Below are 17,984 nucleotides of genomic sequence, written 5' to 3' on the forward strand. Positions count from 1 at the left end.
GTTATTTGTAGTTGAAGCATAAAACTAACACAACAGTAAGTAAGGTTGTAGAGTTCAAAAGCAAGAGCAGTGGAATATTTTCCTAACAAAGTACATCTGATTGTTCAAAATCACATTAAATGGAAGGACACACACACACACAAAGATGGGAGAGGCAAATTTGCTTCGATACCCTTTGTTGAAGAAAACCGGCACATTTCCTATGGCATTGAATCAATTTTTATCTTGGCAGTAAAACAGATTATTATAGTTACTATGAGGCATTGTTATTATAATTGAATGGATCATATATGCAACTTGTCTTTTCTGGTAAAGGAAAAAATTTATAGTTTTTGTAGTGAATGAGAACTCTAATGTTGGAAAAAAAATTGCATAGCCTCTGTTTTTTGTTGTTTTGTTTGTTTGTTTGTTTGTTTCAGCACCTAATGTGGCTCCCTCAGATGTGGGAGGTGGGGGTGGAAGCAACAGAGAGCTGACCATAACATGGGCAGTAAGTATTTATAAGTTGCTTATATTATAGGATGCTTTACCTGTACTTAATTTCAAACCCATTTTGCTTCCTGAAATAAACTGAAAGAAAAGACAATGCCCAAAGTACAAGCAAGAATAAATTACTAAAATTATTTTTTTTCGTAAATGCTTGTCAGATTTTACCTGGCTTACTATGGCTTAGTGTGCAGTTTCTGTGCAAAAATAGATCCTTGACGCTAAGGAATCTGTTGGCCTAAAAAACTAAATATTCAAGTTTCTGATTCCAGAGATATTTTGAACTCATCATCACCTGGTAACCCAAATGTAATTTATAACATTTCCACTGGACATTCAAAACTTCAAAGATTCAGTTAAAAAACTTGTGTATCATCACCTGTTTTTAAATTAGAGTTTACTTTCTGGCTTGAGACTTACTTTGATCACTAGTGTAATCTATCATGATGGGTCAGTCTTAGAAGCCACCCAAGTAACTCATTGTTAAGGTGTCCAAAACGTTTTATTAAATTTTTACTACCCAAAGGGAAGTTCTATATCAGAAACTATAATGTCTGGAAAACCATGCATCTTAGCTTGATTTTTGAAATGAGAGAGATACTGGGTGTGGGAAAGCCTGTGATAGCACAAACTTGTCTGAATTAGTCATCTTGCGTTTATCTAGGTAACATGTTTTATATAGCTCTACATATCCATTAAATATTTTTAGTATTTAATCACTGCAGATAATCAAAGAACACAACTTAGGCGCCAAAGGATTTTGATGACTACAGAAAAAAATGACAGGTTTTATTCTTTACATGAATCAAATTGGTTTATAGAATAAGTGGATATTTAGCAAAAATTAACTTCAGTTTGTGCTGTGGAGTCATATTTTATTCTTGGCATTTAAATCACACTTTTACATAAACTTTAGAAAAAGAGCTGACTTTTGCTTGTCCAAATCTCGAATTATTTACTTGTAGGTTTTAGTGTCAATGTAGCATACAAAAATGCAGCTATCAGGAAAATTAGAACATCTTACTCTTTTCTATATGGCTTAATGTTCTTAAACTTTGTGGGTGTCTGCTTCAGGATAAGATGGGGAGCTTGTCAAAAATTCAGAATTGGAAATCCTATTTCAAAAATTTGAAATCACGTCTGGGAATAGGATCTGAGAATCATTAATTTTTGAAAGCTCCATAGCTAATTCTGATATACCTTAAATTGCAAAAACTAAGTAGAGAACTCTCAATAAGAAAAAATGTTTAAACTATTGTGGAAATGTTAGGCTATACTATCTAATGATGTAAAAATCACATTTTGTACATTTTTGCAATCAGGCTGTAGGATATCTATGCTGTGCTACCGAGTACAACTTCTTCTACCCTCCAGACTGTATATATTTCTGTATCTTCGTGTTTAACATAAGTATATTCAAACCACTGTGTTATGTTAGTTCAAAGTTTTTCCTCAAGACACCTTAATGTTGATTTTTTGGTGAAAAAATAAATATACAGTTTGCACATTTACCTTATCGGCTAAAAAGACTAAATGATGAGTACTCACTAGAACCAGCTTTAAGTCAGTATTATAAATAATGGCTTGTTAGGGCTGATACAGACTTCTTTATTCGCCAATTGATATGTGTAATAATAAGAAACCCTGAGAAGATATTGCAAAACAGAGCCCTTGCTTCAATATTGGAGTCAGACAAGGGCCCAGAGCCAGCCTCCTACAGAAGAGGGTAATGTCATCTCTTCCTCCTTTTGTCTGCTCCCTCTTTTTCCTCTGACTAGTTTCTATTGTTTGATTGCAGTACAGATATTCTAGAGTATTGTAGAACTCTCTCACTATAGCGTTTCAACTCTAAAGAAACTCATTCATTGAATAAATATTACTTTGTGGACTTGTTCCAGGTCCTGGGGATAAAGAGGTAAGTGAAACTGACAGAAACTCTGCTCTCATGAAACTTATATTCTAACAGTTGAGAGAGACAATGAAGTAGATAATAAGTAACATATGTAGCGTAGATCACAATAGTGTTAAAGAGAAAAAATTAAAGCTGAGAGGTGGGATACGGAGTACCGTGGAAAGAGTCTTGACATGGCAGATCCTGTGGCCAGAGGAAAGACCAAGTAGGTGATTTTTACCTCAAGAAAGTGAGAGAGGGGCCTTCTGACATATGGGAGAGCATCTGGGATAGAAGGAACAGAAAGTAAAAAAGCCCAGAGTGGGAGCCCCCCTGGGATGTTCCAGGAAGAGCAAACTTGGTTAGATGAAGTCAGTTTTTGCCCTGGCATTTTCAGGCAGCACTAATTTATGAACTAAATATGTTTTTACAAAGAATCTTCTTCCGTGTGTATCATTATTATTACTTGCATGGGTTTTTCCCCCTGTTAACTGTATCACTTAAATCTTTTTAATATTGCAATTTCTGTTTAGCCTTTGTCGAGAGAATACCACTACGGCAACAATTTTGGTTACATTGTGGCGTTTAAGCCATTTGATGGGGAAGAATGGAAAAAAGTTACAGTTACTAATCCAGATACTGGCCGATATGTCCATAAAGACGAGACCATGCGCCCTTCCACTGCGTTTCAAGTCAAAGTTAAGGCCTTCAACAACAAAGGAGATGGACCTTACAGCCTCACAGCAGTCATTAATTCAGCACAAGACGGTAGGTGAAAGGAAGACCTTACTAACGTGATGGGGGAGAAAAAAACTAATTCTCCGGTTTGCATTTCATTTGATGTCTTTTGGGCCTTGCTTAGTATGATCTTTCTATAGTACTCTGCATTTCGTAAATGAGTGTTATTTTGACCCAAGTTAAAATGTCAATCTCTCCATCTAAATGACAAGAATTCACCAAAACCTTTTTCATCCTCAAATCATGTTCATGGTAGTTAGGAAATCTCCACTAAAATAATTGGTTTAGACCCCTGTTCCTGGCTTCTTGATTATAATTTTCAGTCAGAAATTCTCCGTAGTTGATCAGAACCTCAGTATGTCTCTGCATTCACAAATACTACTTACAAATTCTTTAGCATATACTTTTTTGTAAAATTTCCCCTTTAATCTCAAAATTGTGTAATTTTGGCATTTATGTAACTTATTTTTCATTACAATAGCATGCAGGAATTTATTCAAGGGAATTAAGGCATACTTCTATGAAAAAGGAGTCAGAAAGCAAGTTGAAATTTTTTCTTGGAGAGAGAAAAATTTGAAAGGCCATTTAGGGAAAACAAAAAATACAGATACTGGCTTTCTTTGTTTTTCTAGAAACTTTAACTGAACTGAGCATGTTCCTAGAGGACATTGCTTTAGATTAAACATAATTACATTGATTTCTATGATATCCTATTTAAACTACCATCCTTTTTATTATTTATGTTCCTGTTGAAAAAGATAAGACCTCCTTATAGCTGTGTACTCCTGTGCACTGTGTAAATAATTAATGGCTGGAAAAGCGAATAGAGATTTCATTGCCACCTGACCTAATACATTCGTCCTTGGCCAAGTTTCTCTTTGCACATGTGTGAGAAGCACAAATGGAAGAGTTTGAAAGTTTAAAACTGTGAGATACCCTTCTGATCTCTTAGAGGAAAAACACTCTATTAGTTTACCCAGTTTGCATTATGTTTACTCCAAAATAAACATTTAGCTATCCCTTGAAAACTCACATATGCTCTTCAGTCATAGAGGTATCAGCTTTCATATTTGTTAAAATTTCACATGCATTCAAATCATTGCCTGATCTTTACTTTCAGTACAAACATGAAAGGCAATCTTTTATATATGTATATATATGTGTTCACACACGTACATACTTTTTAAGTTAGCTCAACTAAATACATAAATACATAAAGAGTAGAAATTATTTAGTTTATAGTAAATTCAGGACTTTTTAATCTTGAGTAATAAATCTTACATTCTCTGTGCTTGTTCTGATTCAGCAGAAATATAACTTGACTCTGGTAATAGTTTGAACAACATGAGTACATCTCACAGAGACAATGAAAGTAAAGTGTTTTACAAGTTATCTTCTCACCCAGTACCAATTTTTTACTTCTTCAGTTGATGCGAAAGTAGTCAAGCATAAGGCTATGCTTGTCATATTTTAGTAGCGGCCATCTGTATTTAATTATGTTTCTTTCCTAAATGTTTCATAAGTCTCATAAAACCTGCCTGTACTAAAACTTCATGTGTTCATCTTTCCTTCTACTACTAAGAAATCACTCCTAGTGCCACATGTTTACCTTGACTTGGAAAAGCAACAGTGTTCATGTGTGGGACATTTTTAACATAAAAGAGGATTAGGGCTTGTTAATAAAAGACAATAAAAATTGATCACTCCTGCTTAAGATTTCTTTAATATCTTTGTGTAATTTTCATAAGGGATGTAAATTACTTTTTTGCACTGAACAGAAACCTTTTTGATACATATTTGACTTGATGCCCAGTTGGAAGATTAGACTTATAAAAGCTTTCTTGAGCCCAAGAAGCAGTGGATGTCACAACTTGTTTCAAAGGATCTTAAAAAGAACCCTTAGCTTAAACATAAAAGAGAAAGAGGGAAGTATTGCTGTGTATCTTTAGCTTGTACAAATAGAAAGTATGAGAAAATTGAAAATTAATTGTAATGAACAATTTTCTGTAATAAAAAGCAAATTTCCTATTTTGGATACTGTAGAATTGATAAGCTAAATATAGTGAATTTTAATTTGCATCCACAAGCTTTCTGAAGCAGATTAGTTGGGAGAAATACAAAAAGAAATTAGTATGGTTCTTGCTCACAGATATCGGAAAAATCCATGAGCTTTCCACATTTACTTAAAAGAGTGTGTGCACGTGTGTATGTATATCTGTGTATAATATTCATGTATATGAGTATGTGTGTGTGCATATATCACTGATGACCATGAAATAAAGTAATATTGGCAAAAATATTACTATTAAAACATCTAATAATTTATTTTGGAAATAGTCAAACTATTTGAAATTATTAAAATATAATCTTAACTCATTCATACAGCAAATGGTGCTATTTGAGTTTTGTTAAATAAGCATCTTATATAAGAAGTTAATGTTCTCATCAAATTTCAGCTCCCAGTGAAGCCCCGGCAGAAGTAGGCGTAAAAGTCTTATCATCTTCAGAAATATCTGTTCATTGGGAGCATGTTGTAGAAAAAATAGTGGAAAGTTATCAGGTGAGTTCAATTTTTATCAAACTAAATACGTTTATTCATAAATATATCAGCATAAGTTTTCAAATATGTTGCATCTTTCAATGTTCTGTTTCCCATTGGTTTATGTGACAACTAACACTGTATTCTACGTGTTCAAGATGTTGGGCATTTATAAGCTAATTGTTAAGAGTAAAGCAGAGTTTCCTAATTGGCTTATCTGGAGAGCTGTAACTGTCTTGTGCGTTGACAAACACATGGCCAAACTAGAAACTGAGGTAATAACACTCGTGGTTAAGCAAGATCCTTTGAGACAAACATTGTCATAAAATGCTGGTGAATATCAAGTTTTTTGGAAAGCATTTTGGTAATTTATAAAAGTGTGGTTAAAATGTTCACCCTATTTGGCTCAGTAGTTCCACTTCCAAAAGTCCGTCCGAAGGAAACAGTTATAAAACTCAGATTTTCTGATTCGAAGCTCAAGGCTTTATGCCAAACCACAAACTCCCTTTTGTTTTATTCAGAGAGTGGACAATGAGTGCCCTTCTGGATCCGTGGGCAGTGAGCTGCCACTCAGTCAGCTTGCCCTCTCCATTCTTGTCCTCCTTCTTCGTCTGTCCATGGAATATTAGTTCCGTAAGGGCAGGATTCTGTCTATTTTGTTCTCAGTGCTGAGAACAGTGCTGGGCACATGGTAGGCAATAAATGGATATTCGCTGAGTGCTGGTAGAGATATTGAAGTATGATCAAAGAAAGTGTTACAGTCTGGCTGTCTCAAGGCCATATTTCTGAGATGTAACCACAAAACCAACCTAAATTTTTAAGTTTTAAACATACAGACTAACAGGAAGCCTTTATTTGATATCGTGGGTTATGATTTGGGTAGATCTCAAAGAATCTTCAGATAATCTTTGCAAGGGTTCAGCTGAGGTTATTACAAAGAGAGTGAAATGATAAGAGTGGACTGGAAAGGCCCAATATTTATAGCCTATTAAACTGACAATTACATTTACAGCTGTTAGAAAAGAAATGGGAAAGAGAGATAAATTCACTAGATGTTACAAACCCCTGTAATAAACAAGTCCAAGGTATCTTGGGAGAAGACATCAATATTTGGAGCTTTCAAGCCATATTTTGGACCACAGGATTTTTTTCTTCTTTTATATTACTCATCCCTAAGTAATAAAAAAGAGAAAAAAGATAATTTAATTTATAACCCATCGTTGAGTCAAAGTGCTATGTATGTTTTGCTTTGTTAAAAACATGCCAAAGAATTATGTATTGTCTTTGCCTAAGAATTATATGCTGACTATTTTATAACTTTCAACATACAGAGTATGAAGGAAATATGAGATGGGCAGCAATATGCTGCACCAATGAATTCAGACAATAATCAGAATATGAGCTCTTTTGATGGGGAAGAAAACATCAATTAAGGATTCTCAATGAAATAGCAAAAACTAATCTTTAGCAGATAAGATTTTCTCAAATGATAATTTCAAGGGAAAAGTGTATGCCATCGAAGAGTTTAGTTACACGTATTTCTAACTTTTTGCAACTCCACACTAAGTAGAAAAGTATAAGCTTTGTTGCTGAGCAGACATGGGTTTATATCTCAGCTCTGTCCCTTAGGAATTTTGTGGACAATTTACTTGAACTTTCTGAGCCTTGGTTTCCTTACCTGTAAAGCTGAGAGAAATCACCGTCTCATATCCTGTTGTGTGGAAGAAATGAAATCACCTGCATTTAATACTTTTCCCTGTTTTATGTCATTGGACATTTGAAGACAATAGTGATAATGATAATGATAATGTTCATGATGATAAGAATGATAATATTTGTTAAGACTTTGCTATGCTAAACACTTAATTAAGTTTATTGTATTGAATCCACAAAACCCTAGAGGTAGACACTATTATTATCCCCATTTTAAAGATGGAAAACTTGAGGTTTAGAAATGTTTGTGTGAGTAATAATTGGCATAACCAGATTTGAACCTAGGTCTTGTCTTTCCAGAAAATGGTTGATTAAAAATCCTGGAAGTAGAGCCCAGCCCCACGGCCAAGTGGTTAAAGCTCTTTGTGCTCTGCTTTGGCAGGCCTGGTGTTCATGGGTTTGGATCCTGGGTACAGACCTACACCACTTGTCAAGCCATACTGTCATGGCGACCCACATACAAAATAGAGAAAGACTGGCACAGATGTTAGCTCAGGGCTAATCTTCCTCAAGCCAAAAAGAGAGGAAGATTGGCAATGGATGTTAGCTTAGGGTGAATCTTCCTCAGCAAAAACCAAAAAAACAAAAAAACAAAAACCAAAAAAATCCTAGTAGTAATCACAGAATTATTGTTTCCATTCCTTCTTTCTCAAAAACTTTTTAAGTCTTTCACACAGAACCTGGAATATCAAAGAGACAAGCATGAAAGCTTAAAAGAGAAAATCCGTAACATCTATTCTTCTATGAGAAAATGCCCTTGTATTAGGGGTAAACGCTTGACTGACTATAATGTGGTTATTGTTTCCATTTTAAAATATGAAGGGAGAAGCCAATGGTTTAACAAGATAGATGATCAAGAAAACTAATGCCCCAGTGCCTTTCCCATGAAAATGTGCTATGGGTCTAAGCTATAAAGAAACAAAGGAAAAGAGCAGCATATTAAGAAAATTAAAAGCTGGAGAAGCCCTCGTCCTGTGTGACTGACCCCATCTCAAAGTTAACTTCCTGACATCTAAAGTGAGAACTGTAGGCAATTAGGTGTAAAAATAATCGTCTCTTCCCTGTGGTTTTAAAATGTATCTCAGTAGAATGTTTAAGTTTTACCCATTTTTTTTCTCTAGTTTTTTCTTTCCTAGTCAAAGAGGTCCCACTTCTAGTCTTAATACTCAGTTAGTTTTCCTGCAGTGTAGGTGAACCAGAAGAATACAAGAAGTCCTGCTTCTCAAAGGCGTATTAGAACGTTGGGCTTCTGCCCAGGAATCCGGAAAAGACTTAGTTTGCTCACCCAGCAGGTAAAACATTCACTCAATTTAATGAAAGCAAGCAAAATATGCTATCAGAAATAGTGGATACAAAAACTCTTAGCAGCTGAACTGGAAATTAATGCAGACGATTGATTTCACAGTTAGATTATCAATCCTGAGTCATTTACTCAAACATTTTTAAAGGTTAAATTATTATGATGAACATAAACTAATATTTAGGAAGTGCTTAATTTTTGGAGAAGGCGTCTATCTTCATCTGGATGTCTCCAAATTGGAGCCTGACACGTGAGTGTGGGAAAAGTTAGTGCTTTTGATTTTTCGTGGTTGCTGTCGTTTATTTGTTTCTTTGTTTTCAATGCTCCCAGGGAGCAGGTATGAGGAAAAAGCAGAGTGAACAGGAAAGAAGGAAGCTCAGATAGAAAGATGCTTTACCCTATTGGCAACCACTGTGCCCAACTGGTACTCCATCCCCTGGGATCTTTGAGGAGCTTCATAAATGCGGCTCAGAATTGCCCCACCTGGGATGAAAGGGGAAGCATTCGTCCACCCCTATGTCCCATTGATTAAGGGTGGCCCCCGGGACATCACCTCCCCTCCCACTTCCGTGGACTGTTGAGCAAGGTTACCACCACAGCATCAAGGACAACACAGGACAGGACATGAGATATTAGCGACACTAGCAGAGGTGAAATGCTAACTAGTAGTACTTACAGGAAACTGGTTAAAACCTGCATAGAATTGTTTGGTTCTTGCACCAATGGCTAGAATAAAACAGAACTTTGAATGGTTCCCAAGAGGCGTAAGAATACAGATTTTGAACGATTTATACTATTGCTATTTCTAGCCCGTGGAATGTACTAATACTTGAATTAGGCTGGGATCTAGATAATACAAAGTTATTACATAATATCTTTTTAGAGCTTGAGCTTTTTTATGTCAGAGTCTCATTTTTTCACATACATAACCATATTTAGATTTTTTGCTAAAAACTGTGTTAAATCCTTAACAAAGAATATTCACTTGTCAGAAGATATTGTTTCCAGAAATTCAGAATTGAAAGGGGAAGAATTTAGAAATCTGATACAAAAGTTTACTGAAGTAGGGAATAGTAAAATGGAACAAGCCTAAATTTCAAAAGTGCTAAACATCTTTGAGCACTTCCCTAATTGTGACATCCATTTCTTTATTCTAAGCCTCTTTGGGAAAATGAGATTAAAGAGCTGTTTTTCCTACAGATTTCTTAAATTTTCCAAGGAAAGGATATAACTATATAACTATTATCTCTGTACAAAAGTGGTATTATTGTAGCATAAATTTATGGAAAGTATAAGTGTTCTTTATTAAAAATATGACTTAGCTCTTTTTCTGAGGCTTTTCTTTTTAGCTTCCTAATAGTTTTCTAAAAAGGTTTTCTTGGGGCAAGATCTCTCTATCAAAGAGACTAGTAATTTTATGTGAACTTAAACATTTTGATTTCTTCCTTTATTTATAAGATCTGTGAAGGCGAAAAACACGTTTGCTTGGTTCTCTACTGTCTTCCCAGCGTCACAGTAACTGGTACAAAGCAGGTGCCCAATAAATTTTTGTTCATGAAAGAATGAATGCCATACATCGAATGCAGTCCTAGGCACACAGTGTCCGAAAATAAATCATGAATACCTGCCCTCAAGGAGTTTATAATCTAGTAGTAGTAGACACCAGTAATAAGGCGATTCTATAATTGTTTAACAAGCACTATGATAAGTCAGCATTAGACACAGGATGATGTGGATTTTTTTGAAACATGTAGAAAAAAAGAGTTAAAATTATAAAATGCCATACCGTTAAATACCAATAAATACACTATATGTTGCTCTAGCCTGTGGAAATGAATTTATGGTCTACTATCCATAAAGCAGGGCCTGCTTTATTTATTTATTTATTTTCCACTGATTCATCCAGGCTCTCTTTTGGTGTCCCTAGTGATTAACCAAAAGCAACACATTTGTTCTGCTCCATGACTGCAGGTTGCACACTTCACTTTGTATTGCCAAAACGCCTCATGGAATTTTGGGTGAGAAGCTAGAAAAATTTTGTCGCTTTCATTGCTCATTTTAGTACAGTGTCTTTTAGAAGTGGCCTTTATTGGGGACAGCCTGGTGGCGTAGAAGTTAAGTTCACCCACCCTCCTTCGGTGGTCTGGGGTTTGCTGGTTCAGATCCGAGGAGCAGACCTATGCTCTACTTATCAAGCCATGCTGTGGCAGGCGTCCCACATATAAAGTAGAAGAAATTGGGCACAGATGTTCGCTCAAGGCCAATCTTCCTCAGCAAAAAGAGGAGGATTGACAATGGATGTTAGCTCAGGGCTAATCTTCCTCAAAAAAAAAAAAAGAGAAGTGGCCTTTATTATACTAATCTAGTGAAAAAACTTCTCTTTAAAGTGGATGAAAAGTTGTTATAATGAAATGAAGATTTAAAACTGGTGTACATCTCAGTCAACAAGCATACATATAAAAATGCCTGCACCTCATGGGACTTTGATTTTGATTGCTGTAAAATGAGGCAAATACTACCATTCTAGGTTTATTGAGAAGATAATGTATCTGAATGATCGTACTTTAGTGCTTGGCATTTCATTAGAATATAAATGTTCATTTTATTTCTTTTCAGTCAGACAGTGGAAGAGACCTTGTGTATTATTTACTTCAAATGCCCACCAAAATTTAGGCTGTCTTCCTTCTTCCAAGATGGATGTAGTCACTTCCAGAACCAGGAAACTCATGCCTTCACAAGGAGGCTTCCATCCTTAGAAAGTCCTTTCTCTGCCAACTGAGATATGCCTTTGGATCCACTTGGTGCAATTCCACCTTCTTGGTTCTGAGGTCATCCTCTGGTCAGATGACAGAAATACCAAAGAGATTCTATCAAAACCATTAGAAAATGTATTGTTGGCATCAAAAAAATGAGCACTAGTTAACAAAATAAAAATATTGCAAAGGAAACCAATAAGAAATTAGTAACTAGCCTTTGTCCTGGAATGTGCTCATTCTACATATAAACCTCGCTCTGTTACCAAATGAATTTGAGCCATCCAGTTTCATTTTATACTGGTTTCATATGTGTTTTATGTAAATGAAAGTTTCAGGATTATATAAATATTAGATATTATTATCATTTAGGTACTTTGGTTAATTGTGAAATTAAAATTCCATTGTTTTATAGATAAGGCATCTAAAACATGTATAATATCAGCATACTTACAGGCAATCCTTTCCTTTTTATTTACACTTTTGATGTCATTATAAATTTTTTGACCAATAAAATAGCCTTATTTGAAGAATGAAAATTATAATTCATAGGTTTTACTTAAATTTTAAGAGGCAAGAAAGGCTGTCATTGATACATTGGCTGGTAAAAGTAATCATTTCTAATCACAACATGGGTAAAATTTCTTAAAAATACCTTTATTTTAAAGATAAATAGTTTCTTAAAAATACCTTTATTTTAAAGATAAATAGTTTCTGAAACTAACCAAGTTAGTACACAATATTTCTTTGATATCTGGCCTCTATATAAATTCAAAGGAAATAATTTTACATACATACTTCTGAAACGAGCGAACAGAAAGTTACTATGCTGGCATATTCTAGGCCACATAATCACTATTTTGTTTATCAATGGCTCATAATAAATTTAAAATCATGTAAACAGAAATAAAGCAGACAATAAATGATAAAAATTATTGGACAAATCCTTCAAACAGAAACCAGGTTTATATTTTGAAAGTAAATCTTATCTAGAGTTTTTTTTTCTCTTTTTGTCAGTGTGAGACAGTTTCAGCCCAATGAGGTGAGCCTGTGATTTGCCTTTGACATCTCTGATCAGATCTGCATTGTGTGCCTTGCCGTAGCCTAAGACCGATAGAAGTGTAAGCAGCATTAAGTAACATGAGAATATGATGCTTAGCCAACATCAATGGTGTCAGAGCCAATTGAAGAGAAATTTTCACAACTGAGATGTCTGAATCATGATAAAATATTACTCAACTTGAATGCTTGCAGATTCGGTACTGGTCCGCCCATGACAAAGAAGCGGCTGCACACAGAGTTCAAGTCACCAGCCAAGAATACTCGGCCAGGCTGGAGAACCTTCTGCCAGACACCCAGTACTTTGTGGAAGTCAGGGCCTGCAATAGTGCAGGATGTGGACCTCCCAGTGACATGATTGAGACCTTCACCAAGAAAGCACGTGAGTCTGAACTTTTGTATCTTACACTTGTCAAAAACTACCAATTGATTCGATCATGATGCAGGTACATTTGAGAGAAATTTACTACCTAGCAGTCTAAGCACATTCAGTTTTCAATTTTAACCTTTAAAATCACTCAAGATTAAAACAAAAAACAAAAAATCTTTCTTACTTGTAGATATTGAGGAAATGTGGAGAATGTCTTCATACATTTAATGTTCCATTATAGAAATAAAATTACAAAACTTCTCTTTGTAAAGACTACCCCCAAAATTTTGCACATTAGATAATTAATTCTTATTCATTCTATTATCATTTTAAACATTGTTTTCATAGGAATGCATCAACAGCATGAGAAAATTAAAATTCTAATTTTTCTATGCTTTGATTTATAAACCTTCATCATTGCACAATGCAAATGCAAGTTAAACATTGTAGCCTTGTGCTTAATCTCTTACCAACATATATTCTCACTGTTCATATAACAAGACCACCTACCCTGCTCAGATTTCCTGGCTATTCTCACCCCTCTGGCTTCACTTTGATATATCCCTCTTAAACCCAAGTTGAATATATAGAAGACAATTTATATTCAGGACTCTAGGAAGTTTCATAAGAATTTGAAGACATGATTACCATTACAGTTTGAAAATTTACAAAATTCACTTGGGGAAAAAGAAACTCATAATGAGATCATAGAACATGGTGGTAAGAGCCAGACTTTGTTATCAAACAAGGGTTTCAGATCTGTCTCTACCACTTACTAAATGTGTGACAATAGACAAATTACTTCACATCTTTCAACCTTAGTTTTCTAATTTGTAAAAGGAGCATTCATTCCTCTGTTCTTTTTTCAATTTATTTATTCATAAAAGTATGCTATGTGCCCAGCACTGTTTGAAATGTTAAGGATACAGAAGGCATCAAGCCAGACCCAGAACCTCTTCTTACAGGGTTTACAAATTAATGGAAGAAGAGAGAAAGAGAGAGAAAAATCTGACAAATAAACGAGTATGATAATATCAGACAACAGGGCAATGAACTGAATAGACAGATAATAAAATTGAAAGTGACTTGGGTGGGAGCCGAATTCCAATTAGGTGGTCAGGAAAGTCCTTTCTGAGAAGATGCCATTTGAGCGAGGATATGAGTAATAAGAATAACCCACTATGTGATGACTGTGAGGGAGGGGATTATTTCAGGTGAAGAAAATAGCTAGTGCAAAGCCTGTAGGTGGGAAGAGTTTGATGTGTTTTAAGTATAGAAAGGCCAACGGGGCCAGAACATAGGTTCTTAGATGAGGAGGAGAAAGTGTGCCAAGAACAAAATATGAAGGGCCTTATAGGTCATAGTAAGGAACTTGAATTCTTTCTAAGTTGATAAGAAGCCTGGAAGATTTTAAGGCAGAGAGTAATATCTAATTTATGTATTTTTAAAAAACATTCTGACTTCTGGGTAGACAGTGGGTTCACAATTTTAAAAAGTGAAAGGAGAAAGCTAATTAGGAGATTTTTTTTATTAGTCAAGGGGAGAAGTGGTGGTGATCAGCACTAAGTGACCATGGAGAGAGAGAGAAGTGGACAGTTTTTTGCAGGCAGAGTTGATAACTTGCTGCTAATTTGCATATTGGCAACGAGCAGAACGGAAGGCTTAATACTAGCTTTTTGCTTGAGAAATTAGGGATTTGGTTATTTCATTTACTAAAGATGGGAAAGACTCACAGAGAAGCAGATGTGGGGGTGCATGGCAAATGTTCCACCTTGACTATATTACATTTGAGAAGCCTTTTAGACTTTCAAGTAGAGATAGGCAGTTGGACACATATGTCTAGAGGTCAAGAGAGAGGTTAGACCTTGAGATAGAATTTGAGTACTTAAAGCCATGGGCCCAGATGTAAGATTTAGGGAGAATTCATAGATAGAGGAGAGAAGGGTGCTCAGGATTAAGTCCTGACTCATTCCAACATTTACAAATTGGGCAGAGGACATGGAACTAGCAAAGGATGGTCAGTGAGAAGGAACAGCCTGAGAGGTAGGTGGAAAACCCAGAGGCTAAGAGATTATGAATTTAAGAAAAGAATGAGATTCAAGAAGGAATTAGAAAGCCAACTCTGTGGAATGCTGCAAAGATGTTAAGTTTGAAAAGAATGAAAAAGTGACATTAGATTTGGCCAAGTGGAGGTGATTGATGACCTTGAAAACAGCAGTTTCAAAAGACTAGTAGAGAAAGAAACCCAAATGAAGGATGATGAGAAGAGAATAAAAGATATTCATATTCCCTACCTCACAGGGCCATGGGGTGGTGCATTAAATGAACTCATGGATGTAGAGTACTTAGCATGATAGATAGCAAGCACTCATCAAAATTAGCTATTGTTGGGGCCAGCCCTGTGGCTGAGTGGTTAAGTTCATGTGCTTCACTTTGGTGGCCCAATGTTTCACCAGTTTGGATCCTGGGTGCAGACATGGCACCACTCATCAGGCCATGCTGAGGCAGCGTCCCACATAGCACAACCAGAGGCACTCACAACTAGAATATACAACCATGTACTGGGGGGCTGTGGGAAGAAGATGAAGAAGAAAAAAAAAAGGATTGGCAACAGACGTTAGCTCAGGTGCCAATCTTTAAAAGAAAAAAAAAATTAGCTGTTGTTGCTGTTATTGTCACATCATTATCATCAGCCTTATAATTTCTGATGCCATGCAGCTTGCAGAACTAAAGTTAGATATGGTGACCATTAATTGCATATTATTACGTGTCACAGCTCCAAGCCAGCCACCGAGGATCATCAGTTCCATAAGGTCTGGTTCACGATACATAATCACCTGGGATCATGTGGTCGCACTATCAAACGAATCTACAGTGACAGGATATAAGGTATATGAAATATTACTAGATTATTCCCCACGCTAGCTTATTCTTACAAAGATTGATTAATGTCTGGACTTTTTGCTGTTTCAGCAAAACCCATTCAGCTTTCTTATCCTAGCTTTATAGCAGAATCACATGACATAGTGCCATGATAAATTTTGAAATGAGAAAAGATCTTCAATGAGTTTTAAGAAATGTCATGTCAAGTGAGCAAGATAGAAATAATAACTGCTTTAAAGAATAGAGATGTTAGAATAATCACTGCTTAAAGAGAGATGGAAGGAATCTATTTTTGTTTGGCAGTGATACAGATAATATTGCCCAGCACACAGCAAACTCTTTGATGCTTTGAGTTGCCTTCTATAAATGAACAAAAAAGGAAAAAAGAGTATTTCCATATACTCTCTATATCACACATTACCACATTTTTCATTGAATACTAAATTTTAGAAACACTGTGAAAAAAAATTAAATTAAATTGCTAGGCAATGTTTTTAGACTACTTCAATATATTGGAAGAGCCCTTATTTTGTACCTTTTTCATAAAAGGACACATTCTTTCCTTCTCTTTATTTTAGGTGATCTCAAAAAATAAAATTCAGATACTTAAGTCACATCCTCTTGAATCACCTTAAAAAATAGGTGAAATCGATAGCTGCAAATTAAAAATAACATGAATTTTCCAGCTAATATTACACATGGCTTCCTAAGATATTATTTATTAATAAAAATATAAGCATTTTTATTCTGGCTTTAGTATTAGGACATTGGCTCATTATTACCACTTTATTAAGTATATGTATTTTTGGACTTTTCCAGGTACTCTATAGACCTGATGGCCAGCATGATGGCAAACTGTATTCAACTCATAAACACTCCATAGAAGTCCCAATCCCCAGGGATGGAGAGTATGTTGTGGAGGTTCGTGCACACAGTGATGGAGGAGATGGAGTGGTGTCTCAAGTCAAAATTTCAGGTAAGCCAGTCATTGAAGATACATTTCAATTATGTACTTGTAAGTTTCTAGGCCCATATGGATTCCGAAGAGTAAAGGTAGGACTGATATTCACACTAATATCAGTGTTTCCCTAAGTAGACTTGAAATGTCAAAGATGCCCTGTAACTTGGTATTTCTTCCTTTTGAGTCACAAAAGTATATTTGCAACATACCACATACTTGATTGTTATCTGTATATCAAAGCACAATTAAAATACCATAATGCATTAAAATGGTACATATTCTGGACCATTAGATAATAATATCCAAACTTCTCTGATATCAAAAAGGAAATTCACTGGACTACTAATAATATTCTTCTAACCTCCTTTTCCTTGTCTTACACATATTAATATAGTAATAAAATAGACAGTAGATGATAGCTCACTCCTTTGTCTCCCTCTCTTTGTCTCAGCATATCTATTCCTTTTCTGCAAACTCTGTTTCTCACAGCATTGTTTAATTTGAAATATATTTTGAGGCAGTGATTTCTTCCCTTTTTTGGATTTGTAGAACTCTACTATTTGTTTAAATTTTGATACTTTTTTCTCACCCTGTATGCATGATATAGTTTAAGTATACTGAATTAAAATTGACGTTATTTGAGAATTTTATGAGAGACTATGAAATACTACTTAGAAGAAAATTTTTTAAATAGATGATTATGTTATATATTTAACTAATAAATCCTTTAACACATGCCACATTTTTTCGTTCAACCATAACTGTACAAAAAAATCGTAGAATTAACATTAGGAAATGTCAGATGTTTGGTGAATAGTACTATTTTAGAATTTTCTTATTTAAATTTGGATTTATTTGAAAATTGTTTAAATTATTTGTAATGAAAAAAGCATGTAAATACAAATGGAAATTTTAGGCTTCCTTGTAAATTCAAATTATTTACATTGAAAGTGTTTTTAGTTTAGACATTCTTATTATGTCTTCTTAGAAATTTTGGAAATTAAAAAAAATCTGAAAGGAAAAGGAAATAGTCATATTCCAAACACTCTAAATTAACTACTACTAACTTCAGTGGAACTTACTTCTAGTTACCTATTATATGTATATAATTTCATGTTGAAGCCTCTATTGAATATATCATGTTATATCCTACTTTTATCAATTATGTTGCATGAACATTCCCCATGTCATTCAAAATTTTGTAAATTTCGTTTAAACTTATACATAATATTCTCTCAAACAAATGTATAGAATTTATCCACCCATTCCAGTTTTTCCTATCTTGAATAAT

The 17,984-nt window shown here is 34.9% G+C and overlaps 1 protein-coding gene across 20 annotated transcripts in view; it reads left to right on the forward strand.

Annotated features, from left to right (window-relative positions):
• Positions 1-17,984, forward strand: part of CNTN1 (contactin 1) — a 347,842-nt gene that overhangs the window by 292,351 nt on the left and 37,507 nt on the right. For all 20 annotated transcript variants that reach the window (XM_070619408.1, XM_070619421.1, XM_070619422.1 and 17 more), the window contains 6 exons: positions 420-490; positions 2,911-3,145; positions 5,572-5,675; positions 12,675-12,861; positions 15,626-15,738; positions 16,552-16,708. In XM_070619408.1, the coding sequence (XP_070475509.1) occupies positions 420-490; positions 2,911-3,145; positions 5,572-5,675; positions 12,675-12,861; positions 15,626-15,738; positions 16,552-16,708 (867 nt within the window). The remainder of the gene's footprint in view (positions 1-419; positions 491-2,910; positions 3,146-5,571; positions 5,676-12,674; positions 12,862-15,625; positions 15,739-16,551; positions 16,709-17,984) is intronic.

This window comes from Equus przewalskii, chromosome 5 (genome assembly GCF_037783145.1).
Source record: "Equus przewalskii isolate Varuska chromosome 5, EquPr2, whole genome shotgun sequence".
In the NCBI taxonomy this organism is placed as follows: Eukaryota; Metazoa; Chordata; class Mammalia; order Perissodactyla; family Equidae; genus Equus; species Equus przewalskii.